Consider the following 14,540-nt stretch of genomic DNA (forward strand, 5'->3'; position numbering starts at 1 on the left):
TTTACTTAATTTTATATACACCACCACCTGCTTTGTGCCAGGCATTTTTTGGAGAAACTAGAAACATATAGGTTTATGTAAGTTTATATCATGGGGAGGAATTTCATATGAAATGTGAGCATATAAGCAATCAAGTAGAAGTCTACAACAGGAGTAGGTATAAAATGTCATATGAACACAGAGTAAAAAAAGCAATTATTTTCCCCTAGCAAGACAAGAGGCTTCATAGAGAAGGGGATATTTGAGTTGAACATTAGCTATGAAATAGAATTTTTCCTTGTAGGTAATTGATATTAATGTGATACCATTAAAGAAAGCATTTTGACAAAGCTTTATTAATTATGAAGCATTATTGTAACTGTTATTAAATGTCCCAAGACATTTTAAATAGAATAAATGTGGACTTTCTTTATTTCTTCGGTTATATTATATTGGTATTAACCTAATTGGGAAGAAGTCCAGTATTAAATTATAGCTTCCTCCTATGCAGTTGGATCTTACAAGTGAACCGAAATTTGTCTAAAAATTAGGAGTAACTTCCTTTCCCTCAGATCAGTAATTCTTGGATTTTGGTCAGTAATTTGTAGTCTGCTTGAAGGAAAATGGATCTGTCTAATGGCTCTGGATTCTCTGGGATAACTGTAACCACAGACACTGCCAAGACCTTAAGTTCTTGAGGCAGTATGCACAACTCACATAATGGCTTCTGCTTTTAGATACTGGGGGTCAGGCAGGGCCACTGGATGAAGGTAACTCCTATCCCTTCCAGTCTTAGGATACCTAAACACACGTGGGGATTGGACAACTCTTCTCTTTAAGCCTCAAAACAGGACCAAAAAAGTCTATTACATATCATATCACTTATATGGACAATATGGATATTACAGCTAAGTCTCTCAAGGAATCAAAGCTAATGCTTCTCAAATTTAAGATGTCTAAAAAAATAAAAGAAGAAGGAAAGGAAAGAAGAAAAAGGAGGAGAAAACATGTTTAAGAAACTGGTTCAAAATATAAACAGTCCCAGTCCTCAAGTGATTCTGTTTTGGGGGGTTCTGGATTGACCTTGAAAGGTCTGGTTTCCCCATAGGAAAAAGAACCTAGGACCTTCACAAGAAATAAAGCAACCACGGTAGAGTTGTAGGTACATTGTTTTGGCGTGTTGTTGACAAAATGCTACTGTTTCAGCACAGAATACGTATATCTCCTTCTAGCATAAGCATATTTTTCTTCACTTGTGTCCACTACACTGTGTAGAATAGGCTTAGTTTATAGCTAGGTTTGGAATGATTCTGTGATTACTTGTGCAGATGCCTGAGTACTGGTTTTTCACTCTCGGCTACATTAAGGGGACTGATATTTATGATACGCAGTTTAGAGAGTGAAGCTCCACTTGGTGACAACCAAAACCAGTTTGTTTACCAATGGATTTCAGCTGACATACTAGATAGACAGACTTGGCTGTATGACTTAAAGATCATAAAAAGACTTCACTGGGAACTTCTGCCCTGAGCTCTCATTTCAAAGGTGAAGTGTACCCTTGTGGGAGTAAGGATCTTAGAGGGCTTGCACCTGGGATCTCCCTTTGCCCCTTGGCGCTTACCTGCACTGTCTTTCTCTTAGTATATTATACCTTTTGCCCTTAAGTAAAAAGATTATATAAGTATGTTCTGTGAATCTTCTCAGTCCTTTCAAGCATCTGAACTTGTGCAGTCTTTGCATATAAAAATAGTATCATTATTGGAAAAGTTAATGTAACATACCTACCAATAGCTTGATATAATTGAATTATTGTGTTAATGATTTTTTAGTAAAGCATAGGGTCTGGCAAATACTTATTACCAGTAAGGAGAACATTAAAGACAAACTCAGATTTGAATAGCTTCAAATCAGTGAAGAAGAAAAGTATGAATAAGAAAGAGTATGCAAAGGAAAGTATGATATATGTAAGAATCTTCTTCAGATGATCTTGCACAGAAGACCATTGTGTAGTCATCAGCTTGCTATAAGCTTCTTCAATTAACGGTCAATTTCCATGTGCCTTCAACTTCTGGAGACTCTCTGAAGAACCTCAAATTAAATCACTAAGGGGTGTAAACTTCAACAATATTAAGGTTCCTTTTTCATTTGTCTGGGAGTTGGAAATGAGGACAGAATTGCACAGTTTAAATTCATGAATAAGTGTTCCAATGAAAAGGTTCCCATATCACTAGATTGGTCAGTGGGAACACGTTAACTAAGACCACAGAATCTAATATTTTAGCCTTTGTAAGTATTGTGGCTTTTCAACAGAATGCTTCAACGCACCAGCAAAATAAATACACTATTTAAGCTAGTATATATTCATAAACCATGGAGGGAGAAAACTATACAATTCCTTTGGAGTAACTCAAAAGTTCTCCTGCAATTGTTTCAGTCAATGCCTCCACCTTTACAATTTGTCCTAATTAATTTAATTACAAATGAAGCATGAACTGGCCACATCTGCCATCCTGGAAATGTTTTCCCAATAGTATTTAATTTTATAGCAAATTTGTCCCTACTGAAATGAATTATTTCATTTGTTCCATCAGGATTTTATCCAATGCCTGGTAGATATTTTATCTGGTACGATCAAACAGCCATTCTGGTTTTGTCAGTTATTTATCTTCATGAATCTTACAACATAATAATTGAATTTCTGGAATTTTTATTTAAGAACTTCTTTTCTGGCCACATTTTGTGATCTATAATTGGATACTTGAACTTCATAGATTTGTTACTAGTAATAAATTATTTGTTGTTTTATATGAAACTTTTCTGTTAGGATTTTTAGTCAGAGCAGTCTGCTTAGCATGATAATCTCTAAAATATTTCTATTGTATTTCTAAAGTGTTTTCATAGTATCCATAACTTTTGCAGTACCTTTTTTACTGTGAGCCTTTGACGATGAGCAATGGTTCTTTGATATATGCTCTGCTGTTAAGTTCATATGTCTAGATCATGGTGTATCATTTTCATGTTTACACAAAAAAAGAAGAGTCATGATAATCTAGGTACATATGATAATCGGTATTTTTGTGTGCTCTGTCAACAATCCATCTTCCTATTTCTGTGAAGTCTTTTGTCCTTTTGCAACTAAAGGTATTCCTTGCCTAATTTTTTAAAATTATAGATAACATAGGTATTTTCATGAGTAGAGCAGCTATGATCTGATCATGTATAGGGAACCATAGTACATCTTGTCTAGAAGTAAATCCTAGATTAAATATGTGGGTTTTATGTCACAGAGAATAATGTATCCTTCCAATAATAATCTCAAAATACTAGTTGTTAGTTGTGGGTCCAGGCATAGGATTGTTAAAGGTTTTCACCATTCCTGTGGTTTTATTAAACCAATATATCTGATGTTCTATTAATAGCGAGATTATGGGGGGACATAAAGATACCTATATCAATAAGAAAGACATATTGCTTCCCTTGGGAGCTCAGAGGAAGGACAAGGAGTTTTTGGGTGCCTGTGTTTCCCATGGGATTGAGTCACTGGACAGACTTTAGGTAGATGTCCTTCTGAATTTTAGCTAATGTGGGACATTGGTTCTTTAAATCACATATCCGTTTGAAGTATCTCTAGGCTTCCTTCTCTACAGTTTCACAAATCATACAGAATAGAGGCTCTTTTAGTTGTTTTACCTAACGATCCATAACTATATTGATTTCTAGCTTATTTACTTTTTAAGTCTATCTGGAAATGTCCAGGCACATATTGGGTATTTTCTAAGTTGATAATTTTACATTTTCTTCTGTTTGATTCCCCCAATTCAGGACTAAGCCCGTTTATAAAATGAGAAGATATAGTCTTTCTTGTCAGGTGTTGAGTCTACCCCAGAATTGTTTGAAGATGTCATAAAGTCTATCTTTATCTTTATTTAGTTTATACTTCTGCATCTTTGTTGAAAGAAAGGCTTTCAAAATTGCCTTATGTAATGCATTTTCTATTTCTATTTTTTAAACTTTACACCACTAGGTTATTTAAATCTTCTCTTTTCTAAATGGCTGCTTTTAAACATTTTCCTCCATGAGACTAACAATTAGTTGAATTAACTCATATATATCTGTAGTGTAGGACAGTAAGTGTCTAATAAAAATCCTGAATTCTGCAGAAAATATTATGCCGATATCCCTGAAGTTTAGGAAAATCATTAATTATAGCTCTTAATTTGGCTCTAGACCAGGGTTTTAATTCAACGTCCATAGATCTGACTTGTGTTCTACAAATTTAAAATGTGGTATTCTTTTTCTGATGAAAGCGCTGAGGACAGACTAGCTCATTTACAAAACCAGGTAAAGTTGCATAGAAAAAGGGATGGAATGAGGGCTAGCTTTCAGAAGGTTACAAAGGCTTTGACAAAGACTACATTGGAATTTAAATTTTATTTAGCAAGCTCAGTATGCCAATCAAAAGAGTGGAGTATTGACTATTCAGTATTTTATCTCCTAATTTGTCCCCAGCCCCTTTTACGTATTGTAATTCATTGGATGTGTCATCTCAAAAGTTCCCCATGATAGTCATTGTTATTCTAAATTATCTATCTAATCATTTTCTAAAGTTTATCAAGGAAATGAGAAGATTTGGGATTAAAAATGTGACTTTTTAGAGAAAGCAGACGTTCTCCAGGAAGATGCTTAAACTCTGGCATAGACAGGCCCCTGATTCACGAGAGTGCCCCCTCCCCCTCCCCCCAGCTATGATCAGAGTGCGTACTTGTGAATGGCTGGCACTTGTTTGTTTGTTGCAATGAGTCTGTTCCTTCTTGGGTGATTATCAGACACACAGTTTGACACTGACTGAAGGCTTGCAGAAACCACGTCCTTGAGGGGAGCTGCAGTTGATTGAACAGGAGTAAAACAGGTTCTGGTGGCTCCTGCTCCCATGGCTGCAGAACAAGGAGTGTTTTCTTAAAGTTGTGGGCATATTTTTTATTCTCACAATTTGGGAATACTGGCCCAAACTAAACACAAAGTTCAGGGAAGGGGTTGTCTCCAGGACCTGACAAATTTCTTTCTGTCTGCAAAATCTCTGCAAAACAGACTTTATTCTCCATCTGAGGAAAAAGATAAGCCAGGTATTTAGGAACACAGTGCTGTCTCTCCTTTCAAGAGATGTGTGATGGGAGATTCCATTCTTCCTTGGTACCTCTAGTAGAGACTGATAACTCAAAGGCCCTCAGATGCCACAGATGGGTTATACATAATTCAAGGGGTGAGACAAAGTGAGTAATATGTAATAAATGGGAGAATGCAGATTCTTCTAAAGAATTCAAATAAAATTTATGTTTAAAACACTCTGCTGGTCAAGATAGTTCTTGTCTGTGAGCTGGACTTACCTCTGGACAGTTATGTGAAAATAAACATGTTGTTAATTTATTGCTTACTAGCTTATTCTAGTACATTATTACCATTTAACCTTCCCTGGAAACACAGTTTAGCTTCCTTCTTTTTCTTTCTTTTTCTGAAAGTGTAGAACAAAGTTCCACCCACGGAGTGGCATCCATTTATAAAGCTGGTGTTGGGAGAAAAGATTATTTTTATAGGCTCAAACATGTCACATTAGGCTTATGACGAGATCAGGTTTGAGAACATGATTGTCCAGACAAGCCAATAGTGTATATTTACTTCTGTAATAGTGAGACATGTTCACATGTAATTAAAATAACGCGAATCGTGGAAGATGTGAACATAGCTGTGCTTTCTGTAGCTGGTAAGCGATGCTATTATTGATCAGCAGAAATCTTGAATTTTAAAGCTATTTTTCTCGTTACAGGCTGTGAACCTATTCCTGTGCGCTATCTTGAGTGGAGCAACATAGAATCCATCATAGCCATCGCCTTTTCCTGCCTGGGCATACTTGTCACCTTATTTGTTACTCTTATCTTTGTGCTGTACCGGGACACACCAGTTGTCAAATCCTCCAGTCGGGAGCTCTGCTACATTATCCTAGCTGGCATCTTCCTCGGTTACGTGTGCCCTTTTACTCTCATTGCCAAACCCACCACCACATCCTGCTACCTCCAGCGCCTTCTGGTTGGCCTCTCCTCTGCCATGTGCTACTCTGCTTTAGTGACCAAAACCAACCGAATTGCACGCATCCTAGCTGGCAGCAAAAAGAAGATCTGCACCCGGAAGCCCAGGTTCATGAGTGCCTGGGCCCAGGTGATCATCGCCTCAATTCTGATTAGCGTGCAGCTAACCCTGGTGGTAACCCTGATCATCATGGAGCCCCCCATGCCCATTCTGTCCTACCCAAGTATCAAGGAAGTCTACCTTATCTGCAATACCAGCAACCTGGGTGTGGTGGCCCCTCTGGGCTACAATGGACTCCTCATCATGAGCTGTACCTATTATGCCTTCAAGACCCGCAATGTGCCCGCCAACTTCAATGAGGCCAAATATATTGCCTTCACCATGTACACCACCTGCATCATCTGGCTGGCTTTTGTGCCCATTTATTTTGGGAGCAACTACAAGATCATCACCACCTGCTTTGCAGTGAGCCTCAGTGTAACGGTGGCCCTGGGGTGCATGTTCACTCCCAAGATGTACATCATTATTGCCAAGCCCGAGAGGAATGTCCGCAGTGCCTTCACCACCTCTGACGTAGTCCGCATGCATGTTGGTGATGGCAAGCTGCCCTGCCGCTCCAACACGTTCCTCAACATTTTCCGAAGAAAGAAACCAGGTGCAGGGAATGCCAAGTGAGTTATCTGACCCCGCTTTGCCTCCCTCTCTGTCTTTTCTCTTTTCTTCCATTTGAGTGAATCGCGTTCTTCCATTTCCCCAACGGTTTTCATTTCCTTTCTTAATCTTTTCTCTTTCCTCCCCCGCCCCCCCGCCCAAATGTCATACTCTTCTGCAGTAGGAAATACTAAAGGTCTTCTTTGTTTTCATTCCTTTGAAAAAGCCAGGAGCATGAAACAACAACCAGCTGAACATACCCTTATTCTTACCTAGAATCTTCAGCTTCTGTTCTGCCAATAATTGTTTCCTTTCACGCGGGTCCTCCCCTGTATGGAGCATCAGCACATCTCTGGGGGCTGGGTTTGAGATGCAAATTCTAGTTCCAATTTTTAGTTTAGAATATGACTGAATAAAGTTTCTGATTTATTTTTATCACGCTGGAGTCTCACCATTACTAACCTGGGTTGGAGAGGAAGGAAATGAAGCCCCTGTGGAAATTTGACTGTTTCAAAATTTGAGTAAAACTAGCAGCAAGTCTTTCCTGAGAGACGTTTCCTTAAGCAACCCTCCTACCATGCCCCTCTTACTTATTGAGCATGGATGTATAATAAAGATGTTCCATAATGCTACATGAGAATCGAGCTACCTCTACTGCAAGCTCAAGATCAGAATGGTTTGTTTCTGAGCCATAAAGCACCAAAAGAAATAAAAAAACAAAACAAAACAAAACAAAAAAAAAAACAGATAAAGGTGAGGAGCTCCAAACTGACATGGATGCTTGAAGTTCTAAAGGTACTTGACCCATCCAAAACCTCCTCTATTTTCCTCATTAGCAGTGTTAATTTTTCTGTTTGAAACAATCCTTTAAAAGTGAGGAATTTTAATACAAATAATTGTAACATATACATGGTTTTATAACCCAAACAAGTCAGAAGACAAGAGGAATAGGTGTTATTTCCCCCCACTTTGTAAGGGAGGGAACTCAGCCACTGTGAAATTCTGTGACTCCTAAGTGTAATTCTGTTTAGTTAGCCGTTCTTTGTCTAGGTCTTAACTTGCATGAAATTTCTCATCTTAACACATGTCAAAAAATTGACGTGCCTCTGTGTTTTGTATCTTTACTTGTCAAGCAGTGCCAAGGGCATCTTTTACAGAAATCCTGTAATTGGTTTGAGGATCGGGTGAAGGAGTCTATAGGAAAATATATTTTTTAATCCATAGAATTACTATTATTTCAAATAATAAATAATAATTTTCCAGCATTAAGGGTTAAGGTCATAGTGCATGCCTAATTGTTGCCGTATCAATTTCAAGTTCTGAATAAGATACTGGTCATAAAAGTCGCTTAGTCATTTTTTTCCCTTGCCAGGCGTTTCACGCTCGCCAGCACCCCCTCAGGAGCAGGCCCCTAGCAGGGACTCATCAGTAAGCATGAAGGCAAACCAACAGTGCCATGAAATGAGAAAAGAATAATAGACCATAGCCACAGAATCCAGATGTAAAATGGCGCATAACAATTTTCATTAAGAGGGAAAAAGTGAGAAGAAACGCAAATGAGAAGGGAGAAAATGCACTTTAAGCTAGAATGTTTGTAGACACTAAAAGATTTCCTTGATTGCGTCTCAAATGGCTTTGTGAGGGTTCCATTCGACCACCTACCTTTATGCACGTCCACGTTTCTGACTTTTCTGACTTTATTATGGTTCTTCAGAAACTTTCGTATGATTTTTGGTCATAGTCATTTCTGAAAGCTGTTCTAGCCGTTAAATGAAAGGAGAGACCTATGTGATCAAGACATCTTGTGTTGCTACCCAGGGATATGCGTTTTTGAAAGCTCTCCCAGTGTTTTTATGTCCCTTGTACACAGAATTCTATAAGCGCTTGTCCAAGAGCAGTGGCTAATGAATAGTATATAGTGCTTGCTGCTGGGATAAGCTGATGTTACTTTAACAATGCTTAGCAATTCTCTGGCAGCCAGGCATTGTTGTACATTCAGATCATCCTCTCATACCCGGAACCTCTTTCCTTATAAGCTGAGAATATTCCCTTCACTATTATGAATTTAGAAAAAAAAATGTATTTGGGATCCTGCTTTTAAGAGAGAAATCAGCTTGTTCTAAATTGTATTGGTTTTCTAAGAAGTGCCGTTTTACCAGTAAATTGCTTATCTATTAGCTATAATTTATCAAGTTCTATCGGATTATGATGGTAGGAAATATGCTTCTAATTAATAACATGCAGCTTTTTTTGGTACAATCTGTAGCTTCTGAAGGGTGTACCACACAGCTGAGCTGATGTACAGAAATTATTTGAGGCTAAGCTTCTACCGATCACAGCCATTTATGCACTTGTTTTCTCATTTTTTCTTCTATGGCTTCTCTTGTAACTCTCTATGAGACTGTAATTTTAAATTAATAATATCAGTGCCTACATTTTTACCTTTTTAAATGTTATTTTATGTTTTTCTGGTTTGTCTCCAAACTTACAAAAACCACAACAATCTAATATTTTTCTACAGCAACTAAAATCTAGCAGAGTTGTGCCAACTGGAGCAAGGGGCTGAAAACTCTGGAGAGCACATCACCCAATGAGTTTATTACCATTCTGGATGTGTAATTCCTACATTTATGGTGCTCTGAGGGTGTTCAGCAGTCTGCATATGTAGCTATAAACACAGAACAGCTGCTGTAATGAAGAGCTTCCAACTGATCTATCTGTTTGAATATTATTCTGAGGAGTTGCAAGTCTGACTACATCCTCCTAAGAGGCTGTTTCTGAGATGCTTGGGAGGGATGACGTCGTGGGTCTGTTTTTGCAAAGTTTTCTGCAGTTTTTAAATTCGATTCACAGCTAAGCATCTGACACAACCAAAGGTCTGGGCACTTGCTTTGCATTTTCCAAAAAGTAATTTAGGAGGAGTGTAACCAAAAAATTGGGTGTTTGGGTTACTTACAGTCAGACATCCAATTAAGCATAATCCTACCCTAGTATATTGCCTTTGAAATCTCTAATTCTTTAGCTGTTAATTTAATGTATTTGAATAGGAAAATATTCAGGCTTAACCTAAATAAACCTAGTGGTAAAATGCACTTTCTTGGCAATAGAAATTCCTAGACATTCATAATCAAGTAAATTTTTAGATACAAATTACTTATCACTTCTTTTTAAGCAAAATGAGTTAACATTATATAACTGAAAAATTAAAACATTATATAAATGACATGCTTCTTTTAAAAACTAGGGTATTAATGACGTCAAACTATTATTTCTAGATATTTTCTGAGTAAATGACCTCACTGAATGCCACTCTGATGGCATAGGAAGCTGAAATGTGACAGTACACTCCTATGGCCTTTTGCATGCAAAACTAAAAGCAATTACAATCACAGAAACACATTACATTGATTCAAGGAAGTAATTTTAAAGTGCAGGTTCCTAAATAAATAGAATATTATTATGTTCCTGTGATTGTGTCCTAAGCATTTGAGTGCAAAAGCTAAGTGAAATACCAAATAGAAAGACGCTCTGAGGAAATTTTCCTCTTGGTCTGCTAGAAACATTTTTTTGTCTGCAAGCAGAGGTCACTAAGCCTGCAGCATTCGTGACTGTGCCCTGCGTATGCCTTTTAATTTGACTTTCTTCTTTTGATTATTAAAGGAAATATGAGAGGGAAGCAACGGACATCACAATCAAATAGAAATAACATGTTTTCTTTCATAGAAAGAACTCAATCATTACTCTAATAAGCTTATGAATGAGAAAATATGTCATTTTGAAATCATTTTTCTCATAAGCATACAACAAATGGCTTTAAAAGTATATTGTAAAATAAGATGAAAGTATTGTAATTCTTCCCTTGCTTTTAGAGTAAATATCTGAAGATTTTATCTAAGTACTTGTCATAGAATTTTACTACTTGATAGTAACATTCATGGAGAATCTACTGTTTGTTCATTCACTTATTCAATCAGCCATTGTTTCAGCACTGAGCTTAAAAGCACATGGGTACTTGATGTGGCATCAGATCGTATTCAGGATAAAAAAAGATATAAGAGGCAGGCAGTGATTGTACCAATCTTGCAATATAGTCAGGAACACACCCAAAAATATAACTAAATATATGGGGCCAGGTGCCACAATACCACAATACAATAATTTGAGTGTCAGAGAAGAAAGAGATTAGGTTCAGCTAAGGGAACAGTATCTGTGGAGGGATGGGACAAAATTTCTTAATAAAAGTGACCTTTGAATTTGACCCGAAAGGATGTTTTTCAACATAAAGTGAAACTTTACAGACATGAATGGACTTTCAGGCTACACCATGGAATCTAGTATGAGTGAGTTACATGGAGAGGTGTAGTGGTGGGTGAATTTGTAATGCAGAAAGAGGACAGACTGTAGATAATGGTCAATGTTCTAAGAAGAAGCTCAGGTATTTGTTATATAAACTGCAAAGTGCATTAAAGATTTTTGTGATCTTTTATGGTCATGTGTAAGCTTCATGAGAAGAGACTGACTATCGAAAGGGTAGTTAATAGAGTGCTACAATAATCCAAATGACAGGTTAAAAATGAAAGTTATAAAATAGAGCAGTGGAGTGAAAGTCAAACCTCAGGTACGAATAGGAAAAAGTTTTCTGAGCTTGATTCATTAGAGTTGGGTTATTGGTTTGGAAAGAGGAAGGAAAAAATAAAAACTAGACTACAACTCTCATGATTTGAGCCTGTGTGACTAGAAAAATGCAGCTACCATGATGGTGGAATACAGATGTAGAACTGGGGAGATGTGAATGAGTTGAGTTTCAAACTTATCAATTGAAAATGCAGTGAAGGCATCCAAATAGAGTCAGCCATGAGTTGTTTAGAAATTTAAGTCAGGAACTCAAGAGAAAGTCTGAGTCAGAGCTCTAGATTTGAAGTGGCCAAAAGAGTGACTATGACATAAGAAAAGAAGAAAGTAGGAGGAAGAACATTAGGGGACACTTGCACTTGAGAGATAAGATAATTGAAGAAAACCTGAAGGCAACATAAACAAAAGGCAATAAACAAAAGAATGATGGGAAGCAGGAGGACTGCAGTATCCTGGAAACCAAGGAGGAGACTGTGTCTTAGCTCAGGTTGCCATAGTAAAATCCCACAGACTGGGTGCTTAAACAACAGACATTTATTTTCTCACAGTTCTGGAGGCCAGAATTCCAAGATCAGAATGCCAACATGGTTGATTTCTGGTGAGATCTCTCATCTTGGGTTGCAGATGGCTGCCTTCTAGCTGTGTGCCCACATAACTTCTTCTCTGTGCAAGCATGGAGAGAGGGAGAGAGAGGGGAGAGAGAGGGAGAGAGACCTATCTGGTCTTGCTTCTTATAAGAACACCAGTCCCAGAGGAGGACCCCACTCTTAGAACTTCATGTAACCCTAATTACCTCCCAAAAGCACCATCTTCTAATGACATCACATGGGGACTTGAACTTACAAACTTGGGAACAACATTCAGTGCACAACAGACTGTTTCAAGAAGACTGAGCTTGGGATCCTTGGGATCCCCAAGGATGGAGACTCTATGGTTATCCTTGAGTAGCTTCAGTGATATGGGTAGAATTTCTGTTGCAATAAGTTGAGTTTGGGCATTAAAGGAATTTAAAATTCTAGCTAATATTTAAGGAGGCTAGGAGTGACATAATAAAAAAGAAATTTAAGCTTGTTCATAGTATCTAAGAAAGGAGCCAACAGAGAAACAAAATGGAAGATATAACAGAGAGATCACGTGGTTCATGCTAAGCCACCTGACCCAGAACTGTGCCATTACAATACAGCCCTTTGTCATCTATTGACAGCTCTGTGACCAATGAAGCATCAACTCTGAAGAACACGTGGATTGCAGTTGATGCTAGTTCTCACTTAGCTACATGTTATGTTGCTTGATACTAAAAAGAAAGATGAAAAACATCAGGCTGGGAACTTATAGGACTTTTAATTAAAATCCAAAGATATAACCCTTATTACTGATTTTATCAGACTTCTGGACTTAAAATATTGAGTGTAGGACTTGAGGAGGGACGTACAAAGAAAAGTCTGGAAAGTAACGTGTACTTTTGTGTAACTACTGGGGGAGGTAGAGGATTCGCAGCTCATAAGTAGAAGTCGTTTGGAGAAGGACGAAGGTTGTTGTGTATCCAGACTCAGCTGGAGCTGAAACAGGTCCCTTTATTCAGCTGTGATTGAAAGGAGCTAGAAATCCTTGGATCTCTCCCTGACAGCCAGTCATAGTGCCTGAGCCTGCCAGCATGAGCACATTTTGTTTGGGGTAAAGACTTATGCTCCTTAAAAAGTAAGCCAAATGTCATCACTTCCTGAAAGAAGTCACCTGGAAGCACAGTAGCCATAATTTAGAATGGAAGTAGGTAAGTCAGCATGTCACATGTGGAGAAGTTGTGCCGCTGTGAGGGACCACCTGCAGAAATCACAGGCTTAAGTGTGGGGAGGGGTACACGACAAGACAACTTGTTTGTTCTCTCTTGTTAATAATATACTTATTTTTCAAATAATACAAAAATCGCTACTTTTACTACTCATATTTTATGTTTTCAAGTTCTATACTGAGACCATAAAGTGCAGGCTATCTGACAGCTTCAAAGAGGACATAATTCCTTTTGAATATAGATCACCATTTATATTTCTTTCACATTCAAATTAACTTGCATGACTGACACATATTCAAGTTCCCAAACTTATTATTTTATCCTCATATGTAAACAGTATGTAGTTTCTAAACTGAATTCAGAATATTCTATATGAATATACATAATGGCCCAAGAGAGGTCCATATAAGACAATTGTGCAAAGAAACTAAGGCAGGGAAAGCTCAGGGCCCCTTTTATAAGAGAAAGAGATGGAACTAAAAGCATTGTTTTTTGGATACAATCATTTTTTTTCATCATTCTAATAGCTGTTTATGTCTAGCTGTTTACATACCTCAACAATGTACGTATTCATTCATGCACTCAATAAAATGAATAAGGCATGTAGACTGCCCTCAAGAAGCTCATGGTTTATTGGTATAACATGCCATTATTATAAAATTAGGTAAGGGGAATAATAGGAATGGTGATTCAGGTGGATGGGTAAATTTAGAGTCAGAAGTTTTATCGAGTGTAGATCTGTTTTTTGTTTGTTTGTTTGTTTGCTTGTTTGTAAGACCCCACTCTATATAACAGTCACCTGTTAACTGGAAGAGATTACCAGAAGACATACTGGAGACCCACAGGCTAAACCTGACCATGGGTGTTCTCAGATCATTAGAGATCAGATCATCTCAGAACAGAGCATAAAGGCTCATTAATTAGAACCCTTGAGCTGCAAGTTATAGAAGCCAGCTTAAGCTAGCCTAAGGAAATTTATTTTCCATTTATATAAAATAAATAGGAAAATTGGTGCAAAGAGCATAGTATAGTGCCTAGCATATAGCAAAATCTCAATAGCTGTTAGCTAGTGACATTGGAATTATGGAGGTAGGGGAGGACGTATGGGAGTTTAACATAAAACTCTGAATTACACTATCATGTAAAGAGAGTTCTGAAAACTGGCTGTATGCATCATCATTATCATCAGCTCATGATATCTATGCTGTGTAGCATGGAGGAGCATGTATCTGCTGAAAGTGGAGACATGCAAGTGTTACTCAGTGTGAGATGTGTGTGGGAAAAGACATCCCGTTTGACATGGCTTGGCAACCTGTCCATGCTTGGCCACAGCTAAAGAAAGATGAGGTCATTTGCATTCCGTCTGTGAGTGTCCAATGTAATGTGTTACCTACTCAAAAGCGAAGCA

General features: G+C 37.8%; 1 protein-coding gene across 3 annotated transcripts in view; it reads left to right on the forward strand.

The window, feature by feature from the left end:
- Positions 1–14,540, forward strand: part of GRM1 (glutamate metabotropic receptor 1) — a 416,877-nt gene that overhangs the window by 374,013 nt on the left and 28,324 nt on the right. For all 3 annotated transcript variants that reach the window (XM_086708072.1, XM_025925255.2, XM_025925256.2), the window contains exon 8: positions 5,801–6,731. In XM_086708072.1, coding sequence (XP_086564198.1) covers positions 5,801–6,731 — 931 coding nt within the window. The remainder of the gene's footprint in view (positions 1–5,800; positions 6,732–14,540) is intronic.

This window comes from Puma concolor, chromosome B2 (genome assembly GCF_028749965.1).
Source record: "Puma concolor isolate L17-30 chromosome B2, mPumCon1.1.hap2, whole genome shotgun sequence".
NCBI lineage: Eukaryota > Metazoa > Chordata > Mammalia > Carnivora > Felidae > Puma > Puma concolor.